This window comes from Misgurnus anguillicaudatus, chromosome 11 (assembly GCF_027580225.2).
Source record: "Misgurnus anguillicaudatus chromosome 11, ASM2758022v2, whole genome shotgun sequence".
NCBI lineage: Eukaryota > Metazoa > Chordata > Actinopteri > Cypriniformes > Cobitidae > Misgurnus > Misgurnus anguillicaudatus.
The window spans coordinates 31,388,847-31,413,464 of NC_073347.2; the positions used below are offsets into that span (position 1 = coordinate 31,388,847).

Consider the following 24,618-nt stretch of genomic DNA (forward strand, 5'->3'; position numbering starts at 1 on the left):
GAGACGGATTGACCGGTGTCCTCCCATCTGCTGGTGTTTTGGGTTGTCGTGGTGATCCTGGGATATGTGCTGAGCCGTTGTGGCGTAGTTTGGTGTTTTTCTTTTTTCCTGGTGACAGTCAGCCATGGAAACAAGCCTTCGGTCTTCTCGCCATTCTTTACTTCTGGCTTTGTTTTGCTGTTTTCTGTCCATGTTCCCCTCTTTTCATCTTTTTGGCGATAAAACAGTGGCTTGTTTTCCATGTTTTTTCTCTTGTGTTTGCATGGATCTTTACGGATCTAGTGGGCTCACCCATGTTGGGAACAATGCGCAGAAGTTTCATACTTATTCGTTGAAAGTTGTCCTTCTCCACCCCCTTACTTTTCATTATAACGGGTTTCTGTTTTGTGCTACTCTTTCTTTTTTTGATGAAACCTTCACTTCCAAAATGGGACATCTACCATATGTGATGTGTAGATGGGAAATAAAACAAAAACGTCTTTCATTACGTTTCTCCTTTTGGTATTTTGGGTCTGATTTGTTTCTTCTTTCTTTCTTCTTCATCCATCTTCCTCCATGATTCTCCTCCTGCGTTTCCACCTCTGTTTCTCTCAGACGGCAGGTGTGAACACTACGGACAAAGAGATCGAGGTGCTCTACCTGCCTAACGTAACTTTCGAGGATGCGGGCGAGTATACGTGTTTGGCGGGTAACTCTATTGGGATCTCCTATCACACTGCTTGGTTGACGGTGCTTCCAGGTATACACTGCTTCCCTGTGGCCACTTTCCTCTGTTGTTTGGTTGATACCACTTCAATGTCTCTGTGGCAAATCTCTTGGATGGGGAGTGAAAGACACTTGTAACAAATCTGAGTGTTTTTAGCATTGTGTAATATTGGTTTAGCTTTAAGAGCTATTAAACTGCATCCAAGTGTCTTTAGCTCCCTCTCATTCTATTTCTCTCCCAAACTAACATTTTATTGACTGCATGTTTGGAAATACGTGTTTTAAAGGAACTGTTCGTCCAAAATAAAAAGTATTTTTTATTCAATGATGGGAAGAAATGTAATAATATATAATTGTTCCGAACATAAAGGGGGATGCCAAGTTAAAGGAAAACAACACAGTTTTTTAATATTTTACTATGTTCTTACTTCAACTTAGACAAATTAATACACACCTATCTTTTTTCAATGCGTGCACCTCATCTTTGCATGGCGCATTGTTTATGGTGGAAGAACATTTAGTTTGAAGCACTTTGACCTCTGGCGGAGTAACATCATCACTCCAATCCGCCATACAAAATAGTTCTTATTTTTATCCGCTTAAAAAATTGCCACGTTTTATTTTTTGCCACCATACTTACTCGTGTAACTACTCATGTAACAGTCTTTAAATAGGGAAAACATGTAAGAGATTGGTGGCTTCTAAATTCATCCCTGTTTGGATCCTAAGGAATGAATGGGGCTAGATGCTAACACGTTCACGACGCGCTGTACAAAGACTAAGTGCACGCATTGAAAAAAGATAGGTGTGTATTATTTAGTCTAAGTTGAGGTAAGAACATAGTAAAATATTGAAAAACTGTGGTGTTTTCCTTTAAGGAACAATAAATATCACTGCAGTAGTCCATATGACAGATATGTCTGTTTTTTTTTATATCATATGGCTTCTTATGTTCGAACTGTTCCTTTAACAACATGTCTAATCGCTAATGACTGTTTCAAAGTAAGTCACAAGATTTGCTTTTCTCATCAAATGTTGGACTTTCTTAGTTATTAGATGCACTTTACAACCATCGTGTTTGTGACTGTTTATGAATCTAAAGATGTGACTTGATACTGCTTACATTATCATTTGGGAAGGTTTAGTAGGATATCCATGTATTGAACATGCTTCATAGATTCAATAACTGTATGCTGTAGTCATATGTAAACAATTTTGTGATCAAGGGTCAGAAAGTATGCTGTAATGGCAAAAAAATCACAAATAAGAGATCTTTAATATCTGAATAGGGTTTTTTTGACCATAATATAACAATATAGCCCCTGCTTTGAGAGCTAAAAGATCATAGATGATGTTGATGTATAAGTTGTATTTGTGCATCATGCATCATCTCCATCACCTCCTTGTGTTCGATATCACCGGTGGAATATCTGTCCGTGAAGCTTTAACGTCCTCGCATGCATTTAGAATCGATGCGATGAACAACATTAAAGTTTCTGGTGTGGTATTTCATTACAGTATCGCATTTCTAGAGTTGCCTTACTATTTTGTCTGGTTTATCTCACTGCACAACAGCCCAGATAGACGCCATCGAGCCGGACTATCCTCCTGATTACGTGGAGATCGCCATCTACTGCATAGGCGTCTTTCTCATCGCCTGTATGGTGGTGATAGTGGTGGTTTGCCGAATGAGGACGTCTGCAAAGAAGCCTGATTTTGGGAGTCAACCTGCTGTTCATAAACTAACCAAACAGATCCCACTGCGCCGCCAGGTAACAGAAAGTAGATAAAGAGTTCTAGAAAACTTATACACACAATCACACACACAATAAAAGATATGTCTTGTCTATTGTATATCCCATGCCATGGTATACTAATAAGACAAGAATTACTAGGTGTTAGGAATTTAAATGGTTTCTGTTTATATTTATATTGTTTAAAGTCGCAATGAAATTGACATGAAAAACTGTAATTTTGGGGGAATTTTGTGGTATTTTTTTACAAATGAAAAACTTATCTGTGAGCTTTTAGTTTTTTTTTTAAATTTAGGTCACCTCATAATCTTTAATCAAAAACGCAAATCTCCTCCCTTCCTCGAAAAAATCTCTTTACTTCCGGTCGTATGGTATGGCAGGTGGGCGGGGCCCAGGAATAGATCGCATTGATTGGCAATTAGCAACATGACCCATTTCCCAACGATCCAATCAATTCTCAAAGGACGAATTTAAGTCCAGCTCTACCTGTTTTTTAAATTCAGAAGCCGTTTTTACTCAGATATACGTCACCACAGGGAAAATGAGACAATCGCTACTTCTGTTTCATGGCGACTTTAAATGAAGTTTGTAGTATAAAACAGTTTCTTGTTTATTATTATTATTATTATTATATATTGTTATAGGCGTTTTAAAGTTTGTGGCACAAAGTTTTGCACATTGGTGCCTTTGTGTAATATTTTTAGATGTTGAAAGGTATTAAATAACATGTTAGGTTTTCTTTGCTGAAGATGAAGGTATCCTATACGGGGGTAAGTATAGAAATATAAGAAACATTCCTAGATATTGATAAATATACCAAATAAAAAAATTCCCATTTTCAAGTTTATGTGGCTCTGTTGACTAAAAATCTTAAGTTATTTGACTTGCTTAGCTTACTGTTTTAATATTAATTACATTATACTGCCGTGATAACACACACACACATACATACATGTAGCCTTCAAATGTATGCTGTCTCCTATGTTCATATAATCAGCCAATCTCCTCTATTCTTACAGGTTTCCTCAGACTCCAGCTCGTCCATGAGCTCAAGCACGCCATTGGTCAGGATCACCACTCGCCGTAGCTCCGCCCATGATGACCCGATCCCTGAGTACGACCTACCTGAGGATCCACGATGGGAATTTTCTAGAGACAAGTGAGCATATTTGTTTTACATACTAGACATGTACAGCTTAAATGGTTTACTTTGATAAAATGTCTTGCTTTTTTATTTTAGGTAAGAAAAGATGCTTTCATTTTAAACAATTTTTGCTGTCTTGATGAAATCTTTTTGAACTCAGAGTGAAACTAATCTTGTTATGTGGCCATGAACTCATTAAGTGTAATGATTAACTTATGATTAATGCTGCTGCAGTGGACAATTACTCATTCAGAATTAAACACCGACCTTCAGACATTTATATCATACCAGTATTACATCATTATTCGTAAAGATCAAAAACCCATATTTTTGAGATTTTTCTTGCTGCCAGATTAAACACTGATATTTAAATCTGATGTTCTGGTTTGATACAGTCACCTCGACAGCAATCATGAACCTTGTGACTAAGCTTAAAGTCATAGCAATGCTCAGACTCACAAATTAATGTTTAATGGTCACGCTTAATATTTACATAAAACTTCCGGTATCGGTTTCAGCTGAAGCGCTGTGGCTGTGTTTCCAAAACCTTTACAGATTTGAATAAATTACTGTTTTTGTCCTAAAGACTGGATTTGTAGCATCCATTCACTGACTTTCTTTTAGTTCCAGCCTTTCCAAAAATACTATGTTATTACCAGGGGTGCACATAACTGGTGCGCATGCGTGATTAATGCGCACCAGACACTGCTCTAAAAGGCGCTTTTGTGTACTGCTAGAATTTAGGGATTGCTCCGTTCATCATTGGTAAGATAATTATTACAAACGCGTTAACATTAATGTGTGTTAGCAGAGGTGCAACAGTCACTGGCCCGATTGGCCATTTTAAATATTTAAGCACAACAAGACGCAAAACAGATCTCACGCGATCTCTTTACTCACGTTTTGTTTGATACGTTTTGTTTGCGCGCACCTCAAGCGCGAGCACGATCCAGATCTCAAGGTTTCAGACAGCTTGCTAGTAACTGACAGGCAGCGAGCAAATGCCAACTGAGTTTGTTTTCTTGTACTTGAGCGGACATTTTAAAACTAAATAATCTCAAAATGCCGTGATTATAGTAGTAAAAGTCTTTTACGCATTAAATAAATACAAGCAGTTGAAAAAAAAAATGCGTGTGTAACAATGTATTGGATTCATGTATTTAAAGTGACAGTGCACCCATTTTTTGAGTATAAACCTGATGCTGTTTTTAATATTAATCAAACCACATACAAAGAAAATCATAATTTCTTTGTCTTGACTAAATAACTTTTGCAACTTTTAATAAGAATCCAATATACACTATAATGTAAATGAAAATATAAATATATTCATAAAAAATGTGAAATAAAATATAATCATATAGTTTAGTGTAATATGGTTTTTGTACATACATTTTTACATAATTTGTCAAAGATTATTTAGAAAACAGAGCTGTTTTCAGCATATGTCAGGACAAATATTACAAAAACGCATACAAATTTACATTTAGAAATAACTAAAAAAATTATATTTTAAAATTATTTTTTTATGATTACGCTTACATGCCATCAAGGTGGAAAAAATATTTAATATTTCTCATGCTTTGGCGCAATTGGCGGTTACACCATTTGACATTTTCAGGTCCATTTAGTCTTACATTTAAAAAATTACATTTGCACCATTTTTATGAAATTTCAGTTTTTTTTAGATTTTTGAATTTTCATCATGCCAAATAATTTTTGTCACTGACCCGAAATCCAGACTAATGTCTCGTAATCAAAGTTTGAGATCAGGAGCATCAAAGTTTGATTTCACTTAAATTTCAATCTTTGTCATGACCTTACTTAGTCAATATTAAATATATCAAGGTTATATTTTTATTAACATTATATGCACACAGCGCCTGGGAAAAAAATATGCATACGGTGTAAACGTGCATATTGCCCCGACTAAACCACTGGTATTAATACTGAAGTTGACTTATTCTATAGATTCTTTTACCTTCCCACCCACTAAAGGAATTGTTGCTTTTGGGCAGACACGCTAAGACACGCTAATGCATTTCTGTTTGGACACTGACGCCTATGGAAAGATTTAGTTAAAAATGAGACATTTAACCCCTTAAAGTTCCAAAAAATTTGACATTTAAACATTCACAGTAGATAGTTAGAGTCAGTAATCATATCAGTTATTGTTATAATCATTGATTATTGGTATCAGACACTAGAGATGCACATATATCAATGACTACTACATATCAGTATTAGCCATTCAAAAGCAGATAATATCAACTCCAATAAAAAAACAGTTTTTCTCTATTCTAGTTTTTAATAATATTACATTTATGCTTTTGTCAGATGCTTTCATCCAAAGACACTTCGAGCGCATTAAATTATTTTATCAGTATTTTATCAGTTCCCTGCATTTAAACCCATGACCTTTTGCACTGCTAATGCAATGCATACAGGAGCACATTACCTAACTACTTATTGCAGTTTTACTTGTTGAATTACGATTCTATTTATTGTTTATTTTTTGAAAGCAGGTAAAACAGTTAAGGTGGGGTTTTTGGCCTCGACTAAACTTCCCCCGCAGTGGTGAAAGTCATTGTTTGGTGGTTGTGTTTTCCTCCCTGTGTGACGTGCCCTGCGGCCGCATGCCTGTGAGAGGCAGAGCGCTGTGGAATGTTAACTTTTGCGGTTGGCGTGGAGGATAAACATAACATTGATTATCTGTGGTGGGCTGAAGCAGACAGAGGCCACCATTGAGCGAACAGCACAGAGGGGGATTATGTTATCACGGCCACAGATCGGCCCCGGGCCCCGGCCCTGGTGCGGGTGTGAATGTTTACATAGACCAGCATGCAGGGGGCGGGGTAAAACCCAGCGCCTGCCAATCAAAGTTTGACCGAGGGCCACTGACAAGACAAGAGGTCGAGATGTCACGGTTACCTTGGGGAATTAAGAAAATGTTTGTGTGTGTGTCTTAGCTAATAAAAACTGAACAAAGGACCAGGTAAAATTGATTTATAAAGTCTCAAAAGTTAATGAAAATTAAATGAGAAAAGAAATGAAATGTACACACAAAAAATGCTCAGTTGTTTCAGTCCATGGTTTGGTAAAATATGGACAAACCCATCCGTTGGTTTACATTAACCCAGAAAATGTCCATATTTGACCCAAACTTGGGTTGAAACAACCCAGTCTGGTTAATGTTTAACCCTATGTTTGCCTATGTCCATATTTGACACAACCCATTGTGTATAGGGTTTAGTTTGCATTTAATCTGTAGTCATGGTTAAAAACAGCTTTGATTCTTTGTATACATGTTGTAATCTTGTTTACGTGAACACTAGCCAAAGCCTAACATGACTGATATTAGATATGTACACACACATTGGCTGTGACTTAAAACCTAGTGAGCTGCCTAGCTAGACAGCATTTCTAGACATCAAGGGAACTCTCCAAAACTAAAAATTTTGGAAGTTTTGTCCAGATCTCAATATGAATATCAAATTGAACGTTGATGATTATAAAATCTTATAATCTGCTCAAATTGTGTTTGCAGGTTAACTCTGGGTAAACCGTTGGGTGAGGGCTGTTTTGGTCAGGTGGTGATGGCTGAAGCTCTGGGCATCGACAAGGACAAACCTAAAGAAGCTGTGACAGTGGCTGTCAAGATGCTTAAAGGTAATTAAACTTAAGAAGTGCATCATAAATGGGAAATGACCCTGAATGTTGAATTGAGGTTAAGTTAGTTTTATGTAATTGTAGAATATCCGCCATAACCATGTGGCTACTCAGCAGGTCTTTTGCTAAAACAGCCAAAAGTCGTTTGGCTTTTCAGACAGGGTTGAAACAACACAGACAGAATAATATTGTCATGTGCTCCATATGTGGCCAAACCTCACGTAGGGGCCGCTTACATGACAATGTTTCAACCGAAAATGAGAAACTTTTTACGCATTTCGGGCTGTTCGTTTACTCAACAACAGCGTTTTGAGGTCCTGAACATTTATGAAAACAAGTTTTAAAGTGCAAGGTTTTTAAAAACCATTTTGATGTAAACGACAGAAATCAGTGAAAATGTGACGTTATACGCATACGTGTTACATGTTTAGTCTACGGGCGTGCACAAGTACTTAACCATTATAACCAAGGCGTTAACAAGCTTGCAGGACTGTGTTTGTGCTACTCAAGATACTTTATAATCCAGTGTCGCTTGTAGTAAATGTACCTTTTCATCCACCCAAATAAAATTGCTTGAGGATTTCGCCGCTTAAATTGTTTATATTTATCGCTCTGTAGAGGAAAGCGTATGTGCGCTGATGCTTTTATTAAAAAAGTTACATCGCCAACTACTGGCTTGGCATGCATAATACAGCATTTTTAGTAGGTTTGTCAAAAGATTAATAGCAATTAATCGCATACAATATAAAAGTTTGTTTTTGTGTAGCATATGTGTGTGCACTGTGTGTAATTATTTTGTATATATAAATACACACATGCATGTATACATTTAAGAAAAATGTGTGTAAATATTTTTTAATCATATCTTAAATGCATGCTTGTGTGTGTATTTATTTATCAGTCGCTCCCGAAAAACGCGATTATGCGATCGCATGACTCAACGCATATCTGTCCGCATCAAGTCCGCAGGGGCCGCATTTTTTCAAATACGCCACACTTTCGCAGCATAAACTGCAGATTTCGGTGCACAAAATATGTGGGGCTTGCATGATTTCATAATCCATGTATATGTATATCTTAGCAGAAAAACATGTATATCTTAGCAGAAAGTTAAAAAATGTTGCATTAACTTACCACAAGCGCAGCCATGTCCCCTGTTGCCATGGAAACCTTATGAAGTGACGTGATTGTGTGACGTGAACAGTTTCTGCAATCTGCAAGTTTTAGCAAGTTCCCGCAATTTTTGCAGCAAGTCCCCGCAAATTTTGCAAGTTCCTGCAATTTTAGTGCATAACATTGCATAAATATCCCGCATATTCAATCGCATTTTGTTAAGAAAACGTGCTGCAAATCAAGGATTTTTGCCCACAACAATCACAAAAAAACTTTTCTGGAAGGACTGATAAATACAAAATAATTACACACATTGCACTGCACACACATATATTATGCAAAAAACAAATTTTTATTTTGTATGCACATCATCTTTTGACAGACCTAATTTTTTTGGAGTAATCGTTTTGACAACATTGTGGTGTGAAAAATTATTTTTTTTAAAATGCAAAAAGTTTTTATTTTTAGTATAATTGTTGTCTTTAGAATTTCATTGAGTTTGCATATGCTTACAATGTAAGCTCAAGCACATCCAACAGAAAGGGAAGGTGGGAGCTTTGAGGTCTTTACTGTAGGGGCCTGCGTGGGGTTATTTGTTGGCGCTGAGTGACGTTGGTAGAGCTCGGGTCAAGAGGCCGCATAGCTGACCCGGTGTTCACCAGCTGCACGCCTCTCGCTCTTCACCTGCACAAAGAAAGACTCTCACAGTGAAAGAGAAGAGAAGAAGCTTGGGGGGCAGCTTGTGTCTTAAAAGAAGTTTAGAGAAAGGATTGTGGGGGCAGGGGTCCCGAATAAAAGAGACCATTAGAGAAAACGACCAAAACATGAGCATGCTCACCCTTACACAAGGCTGAAATGAATCTTCTGTAATTATTTACTCGGCCTCATGCCGTTCCATGTACTGTTGTAAAAAAACATCTTTAAGAATCTTCAGCCCAAACGGTTAGAAACTAATGTTTCCAGACTTTGCCAGAGAAGTAAGAGAAAGGAGGGTAAGATAAGTCAGGAATGGCGCTCGGTGGATTGTGTCAGGTCTGCTCTGGGGATCGGCAGGCAGATAATGAAAAGGCGAATGTCTCGAAGGTAATTACTCGAAATGGAAGAAACGCTTTTTAATTGTGAGGCAATGAAAGAGGAGCTGTGTGGCGGCTCTTCAGTGTAAATCTACACCACATGGCCACACGGTTACACAAGCAAGCCTCAGAACACTCATATATGGTGTGTAGTGTGGTATAATACCATGGTACCCCTACACTACATTAAATATTTATTCTGCATGTATAGACTAATAAATTTACTTTCTTTGCTGTATATAATGCATTAGACACACATGCTTTTTTAAAAGAATAGTATGCAGTATACTGTGCAGGATGCAGTACACTAGTGTTATGTTTTGAATGCAGAGCAGGGGTTTATACATTTAATTTATCCTGGGACCCCCACTTATGATGAACATTCAGCGAGGGACCCTTTTTACTAAAGTTCATTTCTGTATATCCATATTTTGTATAAAGGAATGTTTAAAGGGATGGTTCACCGAAAAATGAAAATAATGTCATTAAGACCCCCGTTCATCTTCAGAACACAGTTTGGGATGTTTTGTATTTGGTCCGAGAGCTTGTTGACCCTTCATTGAAAATCTATGTATGGTATACTGCCCATGTCCAGGGGGGTGATGGGAACATCATCGGGGTGGTCCGTGTGACATCAGTGGGTCAGTTGAAATGTGTTGGAGCATCGAAGGTACATTTTGGTCCAAAAATAACAAAAATTATGACTTTAGTCAGCATTGTCTTCTCTTCCACGTCTGTTGTGAAGCGCATGCACGAAACTAAAGTCATGTGACGCAGATGACGTATGACGCGGCTGACGTGTTATCTGGTGCGCCCCAGCTGTTTTTTTTTTTCGTTTTTGTGCGGTGGGCTTTGCTTCAACACATTCTAACTGACCCACTGATGTCACATGGACTACTTTGATGATGTTTTTATTACCTTTCCGGACATGGACAGTATACCGTACATAGATTTTTAATGAAGGGTCAACAAGCTCTCAGACTAAATATAAAACATCTTAAACTGTGTTCGGAAGATGAACGGAAGTCTTACGAGTTTGGAACAACATGAGGGTGAGTCATTAATGACATTATTTTCATTTTTGGGTGAACTATCCCTTTAAACTGTGTTAGATAAATAGTAACCCTGCTAGAAAAACCAGCATAATTCCTATGCTGGTTTAGCTGGTGGTCACCGGTATACCAGCACCAAAACACAACATATGCTGGTCTTGCTGGTGTGCTGTTTTTTTAGCAGGGAACTGTAATATTATAAAGACAGCAAATAGTTTACAAACTTAAATAATTGGCTATACCGCAGACTGGGACCCCTTAGAACCTTTTGGGGGAACCCTGGGGGTCCCTAGACACCAGTTAAAAAAAACCTGCCTTAGAGGACAAATATAGGAAGAACTAATAAGATCATTTACAATCCCTTAAAATAAAGTTTATTTTCACATGTAATTTAGGTAATGCACATCATTCATTTTTTATCCTTCGTAGATGATGCAACAGAGAAAGATCTTTCTGACCTGGTGTCAGAAATGGAAATGATGAAGATGATTGGCCGGCACAAAAACATCATTAATCTGTTGGGGGCGTGCACACAGGACGGTAAGCAATTTGATTGAATCTGTGAATCAGTCCATCTCTGATTTATAGCAAATTTTATTATTTATAGCTCTTTAAAATGACCTGAGACCTCTTTTTGTTTTTAGGGCCGTTGTATGTAATAGTGGAGTACGCATCTAAGGGTAACCTCAGAGAGTATTTGAGGGCCCGGCGGCCCCCGGGAATGGAGTACTCTTATGATATAGCCAGAGTATCAGATGAAGCTCTTACGTTCAAAGATCTGATCTCCTGTACCTACCAAGTAGCTCGAGGAATGGAGTATTTAGCCTCACAAAAGTGTATGAGCACATATGAATGTAATTTGTCCTTGAATTTAGGCATCGGGTAGTGCTATTAAAGCGTGAAGCCTCATTCGTGAACAGAATAATATGCAATTGGACCACATTTCATTCGAAAGTTTGGCTACGTGTAACTAGCCAAAGTATCACTTAAGTATATATATATAGTATATATATAAGTCACATGGGTATATTCGTAGCAATAGCCAAAAAGACATTAGGATTATCGATTTTTTTATGCCAAAAATCATTAGGATATTAAGTAAAGACCATGTTCCATAAAGATATTTTGTAAGTTTCCTGCTGTAAATATATCAAAAAAGGTGATTTTTTCAATATTTGCTTCTTTTTTTTGAAGCCTCTGATTCCAGATTTTCACATTTAGATGTATCTCGGCCAAATATGGTCCTATCCTAACAAACCATACATCAATGGAAATCCTATTTATTAAATTTTCAAAAAATGTATCCTTATGACTGCTTTTGTGATCCAGAGTCCACAAAACTATAGTTTCAATTCAAATGTGGAGTCCAGCCCTGCAGTTAGATTTATGTATTGCTCAAGCATAGACTTCCAATGAGCCGTGTGGTTCAGACAAGCATAATAATAAATCACACTAGATGTGCACAATCCTGTAAGTCTCTCTGTCAGCGTACAAAATACTGTCTGCTAAATACTATCGTCATGCTTTCGTTCTCTTCTGGAATGCATGAGGGGTCTTATCGTACCCTCGCACACATCTGAACGCACAAACATCCAAAGCAGAGTATCCCAAAGCCCCTTAACATTCAGTTGTGTCTAATGGTCTTTCTCTATCTCTGCCGCAGTGTATACACAGAGATCTGGCTGCCAGGAACGTGTTGGTCACGGAGAGCAACTTTATGAAGATTGCAGACTTTGGTCTGGCCAGAGATGTCCACAACATAGATTACTATAAAAAGACCACGAATGTAAGTTTCATTGTCTCTGCACTTTCGCTTTAAAGGGACACTCATTTGCTCATTTTCCAGCTCCCCTAGAGTTAAAAATTAGATTTTTACCGTTTTGGAATCCATTCAGCTGATCTCCGGGTCTGGCGCTACCACTTTTAGCATAACTAAGCATAATTGATTCAATCTGATTAGACCATTAGCATCACGCTAAAAAATAACCAAAGAGTTTTAATTTTATTCCTATTTAAAACTCGACTCTTTTGTAGTTACATCGTGTACTAAGACCGACGGATAATTCAAGGTTGCGATTTTCTGGGCCGATATGTCTGGGAACTGTGCTCTCATTCTGGCGTGATAATTAGGGACTTTGTGGTGATGTTACGCAGTGCCTGAAAAAAGTCCCCTTGGTAACTTTCAATAGCTAGGGACTATTTTCGGGCGCTGCGTAATATCACTACGCCTGCTGTAGCCATGTTACGGCAGCAAAGTCCTTGATTGTTGCGCCTGAATGAGAGTGTGGTTCCTGGCCATATCTGTCTAGAAAATCGCGGCTTTTAGTTTTCTGTCGGTCTTGGTGCACGATGTAACTACAGAGGAGTGAAGTTTTAAATGGGAAGGATATCGAAGCTCTTTGGTTATTTTTGTAGCGCGATGCTAATGGTCTAATCAGATTCAATGGATTGTGCTAAGCTAAGCTATTTCTCTCTCTCTTTCTTTCTCTCTCTCTCTCTCTCTCTCTCTCTCTCTCGGCATGGTTTGCCAATTCCCAGGCAGTCTGTGTGTAAAGTGATTCAGCTCTTGTTCTCTTATTCCAAAGCTTGTTGTTCAAGCTCATGAGAAGGAAATGTTTGTGACAAACCTAAACACATTAGCATAGCTTTAAATCTCATTCCCACAGTTACGGCCGTCTCTACCGACTGTATCTCTGTCACTTATGATACCATTTATGGGCCTATAACATTTGTAAGCATTCTGGTTGTCCTAAATGACTGAAGTAATGTTGAATAATAAACATACGTCTGAGGGGTGCTAAGTTTTTATTTCAGAGAGGCTATTATGTTTTTTATTAAAGACCCCAATCTGATCAAGAATACGTTAAAATAGTTTGGGATTATTGAAGCAACAAACATCGCTCAGACTGAATGGTCATGACTGAGAATGACCGATTATTGTCTGGGCACACACTGAATTCCTCTCATACAGCTGTGTGTTAAAAAATACTATGGCTTTTAAAAGGAGGCAGACGATTGCAAACCCATAGCTTTTTTAGATTGGATTAAACCCAATATCTGCCTCTACGGGCAATATTGACTCTTGTAACGTCTTCACGAGCTTCGATCTGTAAGATTGTTCCTGAGGGAAATTCGAGTTAGGCGGTCCGTCTCAAAGGATTTCGTCCGTAATCGTTATTGGCGAGCTGCTTCGGGTTTAATGAAATTCCAGGCTAACAAGGGTCTCGCACAGATAAAAGGTTTGGCTGTGTGGATGTTGTGGGTTGACTGTCTCTGACCTTCTCTTTAATCCATGTGTGTAGGGTCGTCTGCCTGTGAAGTGGATGGCTCCAGAGGCGCTGTTCGATCGAGTATATACACACCAGAGTGATGTGTAAGTCAATCAGTTTTGTCTTTTTCTGTACGTTGGACTGTTTATCATGCTTTTTATATTAAAATGAATCATATGATATTAAGGGGCTTTTTCTTGCTGTTTTGCTGTTACATATCAAAGTCATACACAGCATTTAGCACGCCAGTGGTGTTGTTACTTACTTTACATGTGGAGGTATTAACAAAAGTAATTCGCGTAGTTTTAGGGGCCATGAAAGCTAGAAGTATTGCTTCGCTTTTATGCATACGTGGGTCCGTATTGCTAGAGTTTGGTAACTGTGCATACTCTCCTATACACGCATGTGTGTACGTGTAGTTCACACTTGCGTGTACAGGAGAATTTAGTATGCATTGCATTTTGTCGCAATGCGCATTTGAAAGTCTGTGTATAAGTACATGTCAAATAAACTAAGCTTTGCTGTGCTGTGCATACAACCATGTGCGTACGTACACGTAAAATGACACCGAACGCTTAGGTTACTCACGTAACCCTGGTTCCCTGAAATAATGGGAACGAGCATTGCGTAGCTGGCCGTGCTACAAACGCCTATGCAGCGAGTGTTATTCGGCTGCGCGCTTCAGTCGAATAATAGTGAGCTTTTGGCGCTTGATCCCGGACTTATATAAGGGCATGGGCCACACCCCGCGCAGCTCAAACGCCATCGGTCTGTATTTTCTACAGATGTTAACCAATAGGCTTCAATCACGGAGTAAACAGGAGTTTCCCCCATAGCGTCAGCAACTGACGCAATGCGAAGTGAACTGTATTGAAAGGGAAACCAGGAACTTTTTATTTAAGTTTGTTTATATGATAGCAGCGTTTTGTGGTCCTGAAAACGCAGACTTTTGTGGACAGAATTCAATGCTCAAGTTTTTGAGAACGATGCCTCGTCGTCTCTGTGTTAATTACAAAAATGCAAATCTGTGATAATGGTGATGTCTCGCGCATGTGTATATTCAGTTTATAGGCATGCGCAAGTATAACCAAAACAACATTGGCGGCCTACAGGAATGTGTTTGTGCTTCTTAAAGAGACACTCCACTTTTTTGAAAATATGCTCATTTTCCAGCTCCCCTAGAGTTAAACATTTGATTTTTACCGTTTTGCAATCCATTCAGCTGATCTCTGGGTCTGGATGTACCACTTTTAGCATAGCTTAGCACAATCCATTGAATCTGATTAGACCATTAGCATCGCGCTTAAAAATAAACAAAGAGTTTTGATTTGTTTCCTATTTAACGGAACTACAGAAGAGTCAACTTTTAAATAGGAAAAATATTGAAGCTCTTTGGTTATTTTTTGGCGCGATGCTGATGGTCTAATCAGATTCAATGGATTATGCTAAGCTATGCTAAAAGTGGTACCGCCAGACCCGGAGATCAGCTGAATGGATTCCAAAACGACTGAAAGTCCACCATAACTTGTAGTATCAAACCTGCTACATTGTCTAAACGAAACCATTTGCTGTCTTGATTGTTTGTGTTTATCACTCTGTAGAAAAATGCGTATGTGCGCAGGCGTGTAGTATTTCTTTACAAAACAACTGGCCTGCCACGTGTAAGACAGCGTTTATAGTCGATTACGTGGATCTATGTAAACACGAATATTTTTGACAGCGTTGTCGTATGTACATGTGTTGGGGTGACCATACGTGCCATTCCTTCCGGACGCATCCCGTCCAGGATTTCGGTGCGTCTTCCGGAAGTCGTATTTGTCGACCGCATTAGCCATTCAGTTAAAAACATAAGATATACAATCGTAGTTTCATTCTTACCTTAAAATGTAACGGTTGCTTTTCTGTAATAATAATAATAATCCTCTATGACGTATGCGCTCGACAAATACGACTTCCGGGAGACGAACACAAAATCCTGGACGGGATGCGTCCGGGAAGAATGGCACGTATGGTCACCCTAACATATATATTTTTTTAATGTAAAGGGAAAACTTTTTAAACTTAATAAACCTTTGAGCCGATATTATTAAATATGAAATATAATAAGCAACGACAGCTTATAATTAAACCTTTCTGAACTGTGGAAAAATTTCAAACTCTGCTATAAATCAAAGTCACCCTACTGAAAAATCCAGCTAAGACCAGCATAAGCTGGTGAGCTGGTTTTAGCTTGTCCCCAGCTTGGTTTTAGCTGGTTTTGCAGGTGTAGGAAGCTGGTTTTGCTGGTGTATCAAGCTGTGTTTTGGTCACATTTTAAGCTGGTCTAGCTGTGCTTGGCTGGTCATGCTGGAATACCAGCTGGCCCACCAGCATGACCAGCTTTGTCAGGCTGGTAGGACCAGCGTAAACCACCTTAAACCAGCTGGGGCCAGCTACCAGCTTGTGCTGGTTTTGGCTGGATTTTTCAGTAGGGCAGTTTCAGAGGCTGAAATTTTTTCTGGGTTTGGGAGAGAACGGGTAAACATCTAGGGTTTGTAAAGAAAGTGAGGAGGAACGGCTGGCAGGTGAGCAAGTGTTTTTCTCCGGACAGAAATGAAAGCGGATTGTTGGACAGTTAAGGAAGTGTTTTTGTCAGGCACAGACATAAGAAGGGTGTTCATAGATTTCACGCTCGGCTTGCAACCAGCGTCCTGTCACTAATCTGTGCGACTTCAAAGCCGTCTGACGGGCAAGACGTTCACCTCTCGGAGACCCGGACGGAAGTGACCTCCAACTTCCCTCTATCCCATCCAACGCTCCGATTCTTTTTTCTTTTCTTTCCCTCTCCTTTCTCTTTCGTAGGGTGAAATAATCCTCTCTTTATGTCATTTGTGTTGGTGTTTATCCTCCACAATCCTCTGCTTCATGCCTCTTTCTTTGCATTTTAGTTTTTGTCTCCTAGAAAAGATGAAAAGCAACGGAGGTGACACACGGTTTCCTGTTGGGTTTTCATGAATCCTTTGCGGGATTTTGTGAAGTTTTGTCGAATGCACAGGTTGCCGTGTAAAGCGATTAGATAACATACATGTGTATGTTTTGTGACATATAGGGTTGGGTAAAAAATGTGTTTGCTGGAAAAGATTTAGGTAAAAGTCATTTTTGTTGTACAGCATGGATGCTCAGCTCCAATGATTCATGTTTTAAATGTGTGTGCATCTCATACAGGTCATTGTGTTTTTTAATGATTGTCAGCTCTTTGTGTGTGATGTGTGCAGTAAAATCGAATCAATAGCAAAGAGACCCTCGCTGATGGCTAATGCTTAAATGTGTTTATCTCAGGCTCAACACTAATTATACACCATCAGTCTCTATGCTGCTCCGCTCTCTCATTGGCTGGATGACAGACACAATCCATACGTGACATCATACTGAATTAGGGCATAAATTATAACCAAAAATTGGCATGTTTTGAGTCCCTGGGGACTGGTATATAACCTGCAGGGCTTGCAAAATGGAAATATGGATGTGTTCGTGTAAATATTTGGTTTGTTAGGATGCTAAATGGCTGCCTTACTGGTTAAAGTTCATTCACACCATGATGAGGTCATCGGGTCAATGGTGTTAAATTGAAAGTAATGTGTTGTCCTTTTCAACCTAGAAAAACTGGACCGCTGTGTCTTTATTGCCTAGTTAGTAGCAACCTTTCAAAAACACGCCCAAGTCATTTCTCACCCCAAAATCAAACATCTATTTGGGACCATTTTGGGGGGTGAAATGTAACCAGGGGATTTGTAAAATTCACCCATTTATTGTAATTTAACAACCATGTTGAGAAGGTTTTTTACTCTAACTTTTTTTAAGACATTTTTACGTCTTCACCCAAATATAGTTTTATTTCTCAAAAAAAAGATTTGATATAGTTTACCTACAAATGTTTTCGCCATGAAAGCAGCCATAGATATTGGCATTGTGTTAAAACAAAGAATCAACCATGTTGTAGTAAACAGTCACTACCTCGTCTTTGGTCTATTGCATTCAAGCCTTTGGGTTCAAGAGGGCATTGCAGTGACCCCTGAGTCTTTCTGCCCCCTCTATGTGGGTAATTGATCACGGGGTCGAGCAGTTGTTACAAAGAGAGCTTGAATAGAAATGATGAATTTGGTAAACATGTCACAGGAGATACAGGGCTTGATAAAGACGAGAAGAGAACAAACAGGGTAACTGATTATATAAACAAACAACCACAGCGGCGAATCTCTGTGCTTTGCTCTGTGTGTTTAAGCCGCGGTGAGCCAGAAGAAAAGTATATCAGAGATTGGTCTTTAAAGGGATAGTTTTTACTCATATTGTTACAAACTTGTATACTTTTATTTGTTCGGCTAAACTTAAAGGAATATATTTGTAATAAAGCAAGAAACAGAAGCACCATTGACTTCCATACACTGCAAAAATGATTTTCAAGAAAAAAAATTCTTAGTATTTTTGTCTTGTTTTCAGTGAAAATATCTAAAAATTCTTAAATTATGATGCTTTTACTTGATGAGCAAAACGACGCAAGAAAATATGTCTAGTTTTTAGACAAAAAATATAAAATTTAAGTGATTTTGTGCATAAAACAGGCAAAAAAATCTGCCAATGGTGTAAGGAAAAAAAATCTCAAACATTTTTCTTAAACACTAAATTCCAGAAAAATTCAAGAAAAAAAATGCTTACCCCATTGGCAGATTTTTTGGTCAATTGAGATCTTTATTGTGCTTCATTTGTGTTAACTAATTTTATAGTTTTTCTATGCCTAATATAAATGTACATGAGCTATTTATTGCTGGATTTTACCCTAAAAATGTAAACTGAGTGACTGTGGTGCTATTAAAACATTGGTCATTAAAGCTGCCTTTTGCTGTAAGTTGCCTCCCTATCGCCATCTCTGTTTAAAACATAAAATTGCAAGGGATAGTTTACCCAAAAATGAGTAATAGGTATTATGTTGTTGATGTTAAATGGTTTTATATTGAAGTTAGCGGGATAACTATTAGTTTAGGCAGACTGCTATAGGCCTATTTTAGGAAGCTCTTAGGTTACATAAGATGAGTGAAAGGTTCCCCTCTCTTCAGATATGAAGTAATATAGAATTGGCACGTGTTGAAAAATCATTCCCGCCGCTACAATCTTCCAACCCACCCCCCTATACCCGCTTGACGTTAGATGCTGTGGGTCTCAATGTTTGTTTTGGCTTAGACAATATGTGTCATTGCGGTCTTGCATTGAGGACAGAGGACAGCTTTGAAATGTCCATGCACAGTAAGAGATACAGAACGATTGCACTGAGACTCATACACTTACTGCACTGTTAGCACCAACAAAATATCACCACTGTACAGATATCACAATAACACTGCTTGAGATTTTTGGTTTTGGGATTTGAATTTTTGAGATGTTACAAAGCAAAATGCTCTTGGATGGTTACGTGTCCACCAGGAGCTTCATATACCATTTTTTTAGGAGGGCACCTACCCTTCATACTGTAGTCATAATTTTTAACATCAATTAAACAATAAAACCTTTTATACGCTGTATTCTGTATTATAGACTATACAGACAAAAGGAGAAGCAATTTATTGCTATTTTACACATTAATGAAAAACTTGCTCAAAAGTCACGTGACATCACTTGGCTCAAAAATCCGAGAGGGAACTGAACCCCTTCAATTTCAATGGGCATGACACCTCTGGTGTCCACTAATATTAAATCAAAATTTTAATTTAATATTTAAATCAAAAGATTTGTATTGCTTTTCATTTTTTATTTGCTTCTTTATTTTTATTATAAAGTGTAATGTGAATATGTGTGTGTTTTCTGTATCTCTTCTAGTTGGTCATTCGGGGTTCTAATGTGGGAGATCTTTACGCTCGGCGGTTCTCCGTATCCTGGTATCCCAGTTGAGGAGCTTTTTAAGCTATTAAAGGAAGGTCATCGCATGGACAAGCCTGCTAACTGCACCAATGAATTGTAAGATATTTTTTCATCTGTCTGCACAACGATAACATCTTACCTGCCTGATATAAACCTATTGAGATTCAAATGTGTTACGCTAAGTGATTTTTTTCAATAATTAACCAAATTTGCATAATCGACAATATAATTGGTGGACATTGAAGTCCAAATTTGTTTTCCTCATACACATTCCTGATCTTATCATGCACAATTTATGGGTGCACATTATTGCAAATGCAAAGTAAAACAATTGTCTTGTAATCTTTCATCAATGTAATAACTCAATGTTTGCCGTTGACATCAGCAAGCATTTTAATGTATTTTTTTCCACAAATGCATTGATTTGCTGCCAAAGGGATGCTTTGCAATACATGAAAGGTAATGAGTAAAAAAAGTTAAAGGAAGGTGTTTAATTGTTGGTTAAAAAGTATGACATCACATTAATATCGAATCAAGTTAAGCGAGTCAACATGGTTAGCACACGTGGTTAGCTGGATGAATGCATTTGTGATTAGAAATAAATAAATCCCATCTCATTGTCTTTATTTCAGGTACATGATGATGAAGGATTGCTGGCATGCAATGTCATCTCACAGACCCACATTCAAACAGTTGGTGGAGGATTTGGACCGCATACTAACGTTGGCAACCAATGAGGTAAAGGGCATACAACACATACAGTGTGTTTCTTCAACGCAAACAGACGACCCACACTTCCCCTATACTTCTGTGATTTATCAAACGTATCCAGCTTGCAACGTTTTGCGAGATTCGCGAGGGAGCGGAAACGTCGGATGGGTTTTTACGGTCAGCTCACAGGTCGAGTGTTGCACGTGCTTGATTTCATCCAGGCTTCTTGCGCTAGCGCCGCTCGGGTATCAGACGGATACCGGGTCGGGTCGGAACGCCAGCTGATTCTTTCCATTCCCTGGCTGTCGTTCGCCATATCCGTGCGGCGAGCTGAGGAATGGAAATCTGTCAGAACTTGTCACAAAAGGGATTGAGCCGTGGAGGAGAGATCAGGCCAAAAGCTTCGTTCTCGCTCTTCGTTTTGAACTTTAGAAATGTAATAAAGCGCCTTCGCTTTCTTTCTCCCCCCATCTTAAACCGTTCACAGATGTGAATGTCTTTAGTAACGTGATCTGCCTTGTGTTGAGCAGCGAGAGTTGAGCCAAAGCTCATTTTCGGCAACTTAAAACCCTCCTCTTCCTCCAGTCGAATAGTTCAGTGCCAGCCACAAAGACTCCGGGTTTTGTTTGCGGAACGAACAGGAAAAAGCCTTTTTGTATGTTTTTATGTCGTACGCTGGGTTTGGATATAGAAATGCTTAAAAAAATATATATATGTCTTCAGGGGTGGTCCCTTCTGTTTCCAACAAGAACGTCAAGTCTGACCAATATGATTATTGAATTTCTCTGAAGTAGATTGTTCTCGCATGAAATCTGATTCAGTGAATTCTTGAACACACTTGAATTTCCAAAAAAATCAAGACCTTCTGGTGTTATCTGAGATACAATTTTTTTTTTTTTATGATAAATCTTGCAGAAACACTTGTACTTGTGTTATAAATTGGCTGCTTTATTCCTGTTGCTCAATCAGCAAAGCATTGCATTAGCAGTCCAAAGGTCATGAGTTTGATCCCAGGAACACACTTACTATACAAGAAACGTATAGATTGAATAAAAACAAATGCAATGTTTATCGTGTCAGGGTACAGTATTGGATACTGATAGCATTATCATCATCTCTCTTTTTCTGTGTGTGTGTTAGGAGTATCTGGACCTGTGTTCTCCAGTAGAGCAGTACTCTCCCAGCTTTCCCGACACGCGGAGCTCCTGCTCTTCCGGAGACGATTCCGTCTTCTCCCATGACCCTTTAGCAGATGAACCCTGCCTACCCAAGTACCAGCACATCAACGGAGGCATAAAAACATGAGCCGCCCTCCTCGGACTTCTCCAAACGCATCACATCCAAGCCACGCCCACAGTTCTCAAAAAGCGAATGACTTTTACCCACAATTCCCTGTACCCACCCATAACCGCATGATGCCTGTAGACTCCTCATAAACCTCGCACTGGACTTTCGAAGCATGTCGAGGGAGGACTGGCGGCCAGCGGTGCTGCTTTCTAAAAACTGATGTGTGTCAAGCGCTTTTTTACGAAGGCGCATGCTTGCACACAAAAACACGTGACCAAGCTCTTAAGAAGAGGATAGGATTGAAGTTTAGTGACTGAACTGAGCTGCTTCCAGGGATCCACCTCTTGTATTCTCTTTTGTTTTAAATGTTTTTTCTAGTTTTTGTCACCATTCCGATCTGTTGCTCGGCATTCCAGGAGTTTGTGTTCGCGAGAATGGAGCACATAAACCGAACTCTTATGAGACTGAAACCAGACATAAAAGAGAAAATAAGAAACGTGTACGATGTGTCGTAAAACTAACACAAGAGGATCTAGAAGAACATAACAACACTGCCTCCGATTTTTTTATTTTTTTTAAACGTTGTTTTACACTCTGTTTTTGCCTTGATAACACAGTTATCATACAAAAGCCCATGCAGTTATTCTTATTGGTAAAAATAATAATAATACATGGTATATAATGCTGGGTATATTTGTAAATATATTCAAATATGTAAAAATATATATTATATATTTACATGAATTATTTTTTGTATGGACTTCCGTAAATTCCTACCTTTTCCCCCGGAGTCACGTGAATGTAGACACGTATGTTTCTATTACATTCCCAGACAGACGCACACACACATACACAGCAGGGCTCGATATTAAAAACTGTTGACAAGGCATCAATCTCTGTTTTAGCGAGGAGACTAAATATTAAAAGTTAATTATATTCAATTTGGGTTGTATTAAGTTTTAGCATTGCATGCATATGACCTTATAATAGGCACAAAGTTTAATGTCGAGTCCTGCCGCGTACGCATTTCTCAATGCTAACACACAGTCGTTCATTGGCTTTCAGGGACAGAGATAGAATTAATTTATTATGTTAAAAAATAAATCGAAAGGACAAAAAGTAATAAAGAGATAATATTAATAATAATAATAATAATGATGACATAGAAACAATAATGATTCATAATGTTTATTTTGTAATTTAAAGTGACATTTCAGTGAGGCAACGGTACAAAGAGTTATTTCCAGCCGGTATCGAAACATTCGAAAGATCTGCATTTCTTACGGTTTTATATATACAGTATACAAATGTGAATGGTAAGTTAAAATGCAAAAATAACGTACATTTTATAGTCAGCTAATCCCTTTTCTATAGTAGACGATGTTTTTATCCGGCTATTTTACTCACAGTGAATGTTGCATTTTGGTTTGACAAACACCAGACATCTCATTGCCAAACAAAAGGTTGCAGTATATTTTTTAGGGTATATTTTTATACCTACTCAGTTTATTTAGATGAAATCAAGCAAAAGTATTACGAACTGTGTTCATTTTCTTCCAAACAAATAAGATGAGGTTGTGAACAAGTGTTCCTGACAGATTTGTAAAATTAAAGAGATAAAATGAACTGTGTATGTTTTGTGTTTGGTTTTATTTGCTTCTAGTACAAGTGTTATTAAAATGTCTGCCTATGATTCATCAATTCAATTAACAACAAAATCTTCAGTTTGTAAAATGATTCGCCTTTACAATAACAAGTGTTGGGGAAAGTTACTTTTTAAAGGAATGCATTACAACATTAAGTTACTTCCTTAAAAGTAACTTATTGCGTTACTTAGTTACATTTTTAATGGAAAGAAATACTTACTGCGTTGCTTTTTGTTACTTGGCTTAGGCTTGATCTCTTTCAGGCCTTGTAGGTGTTTTGCATATTTTTTGCATATTTCCAATGATAAATGTGAAGTTCTGGCCTGCCATCTCCGTTTCTGACTCAAACTGTTTCTGCTCAGGGGCCTCATTTATAAAAGTGCGACGTAGGAACTGTCCTACATTTCATCTAAGACCATTTCTGAAATGATCGTAAGTGTGATTCAGAGAAAAGGAGCTTACGCACAAAAAAACGTGCGTATGCCTCTTTTCCAGATGTGCGGTTTATAAATCACAAATGATCTTAAAATTGTGCGCAGCTGAATGCTTTTAGAACTCCGCCTTGTAAACGCCCCTAATTTAATTCATTAGCATATAAATATTAAATTTTTAAAGGCCAAATTCTCTGACTGCTACAATGGCGAGTGGTAAGAAAACATATTTGTTGTCGTTTGCTTAAGTTTTTAATATTTCTAAATTCTAACATAGAAACTTTATTGACATCACTTAAATTAAGGCGATTATTAGTGGATCTTTCAATTCACGGGTTTCACCCAAATACAGTTTTACACGTAGGCCAAACGTAATAGGCTATTTGTGTCTTTAAAGTTTTGTTTCAGTTTGCCATGCCTCGCGGCGGTGTTAAAATAAGATATTTTCGACTATAAAATTCAAAGATCGTATCTTAAACTGTCGGAATATATTCCATATGGATTCATTTGGATTTACAGATGTTTAACATAAAAATCGATGCATGGGAATAATTTATATTAATTTTTTGAAATACCCATCACTCTCAAATGTCGCATGTCCCTTGGATACATCGAGGCTTCACAATTTAGTTCCTTTCACGTCGTTTTAATCATTAAATTCGATCGGTTTTACTTTCATTCAATAAAGCACATGTTCTGTAACATGTACATGTGCGTTAAACACCGCGAAACAATTTTGCTATATTTTTAAATATTTTTTGAAAAGATGACGAACTAGAAAATCGTTTTCTGAACCTATAGCTTGGGCGCCATCTTTTTGCATTAGAATAGGCCTACATTTTAAAATATCAAAATAGGCCAACATATTTTGTTTT

The 24,618-nt window shown here is 38.1% G+C and overlaps 1 protein-coding gene across 7 annotated transcripts in view; it reads left to right on the plus strand.

Moving 5' to 3' along the window:
* Window positions 1–23,297, plus strand: part of fgfr2 (fibroblast growth factor receptor 2) — a 47,050-nt gene extending 23,753 nt beyond the window's left edge. For 4 of the 7 annotated variants that reach the window (XM_073873533.1, XM_073873534.1, XM_073873538.1 and 1 more), the window contains 11 exons: window positions 595–739; window positions 2,281–2,483; window positions 3,479–3,618; window positions 7,151–7,272; window positions 10,940–11,050; window positions 11,155–11,343; window positions 12,172–12,296; window positions 13,813–13,883; window positions 19,627–19,764; window positions 20,301–20,406; window positions 21,520–23,297. In XM_073873533.1, coding sequence (XP_073729634.1) covers window positions 595–739; window positions 2,281–2,483; window positions 3,479–3,618; window positions 7,151–7,272; window positions 10,940–11,050; window positions 11,155–11,343; window positions 12,172–12,296; window positions 13,813–13,883; window positions 19,627–19,764; window positions 20,301–20,406; window positions 21,520–21,684 — 1,515 coding nt within the window. In that variant the 3' untranslated portion in view covers window positions 21,685–23,297. The remainder of the gene's footprint in view (window positions 1–594; window positions 740–2,280; window positions 2,484–3,478; window positions 3,619–7,150; window positions 7,273–10,939; window positions 11,051–11,154; window positions 11,344–12,171; window positions 12,297–13,812; window positions 13,884–19,626; window positions 19,765–20,300; window positions 20,407–21,519) is intronic. The other 3 variants (XM_073873535.1, XM_073873537.1, XM_073873536.1) reach the window with 3 other exon arrangements.
* The last annotated feature ends 1,321 nt before the right edge of the window (window positions 23,298–24,618 follow it).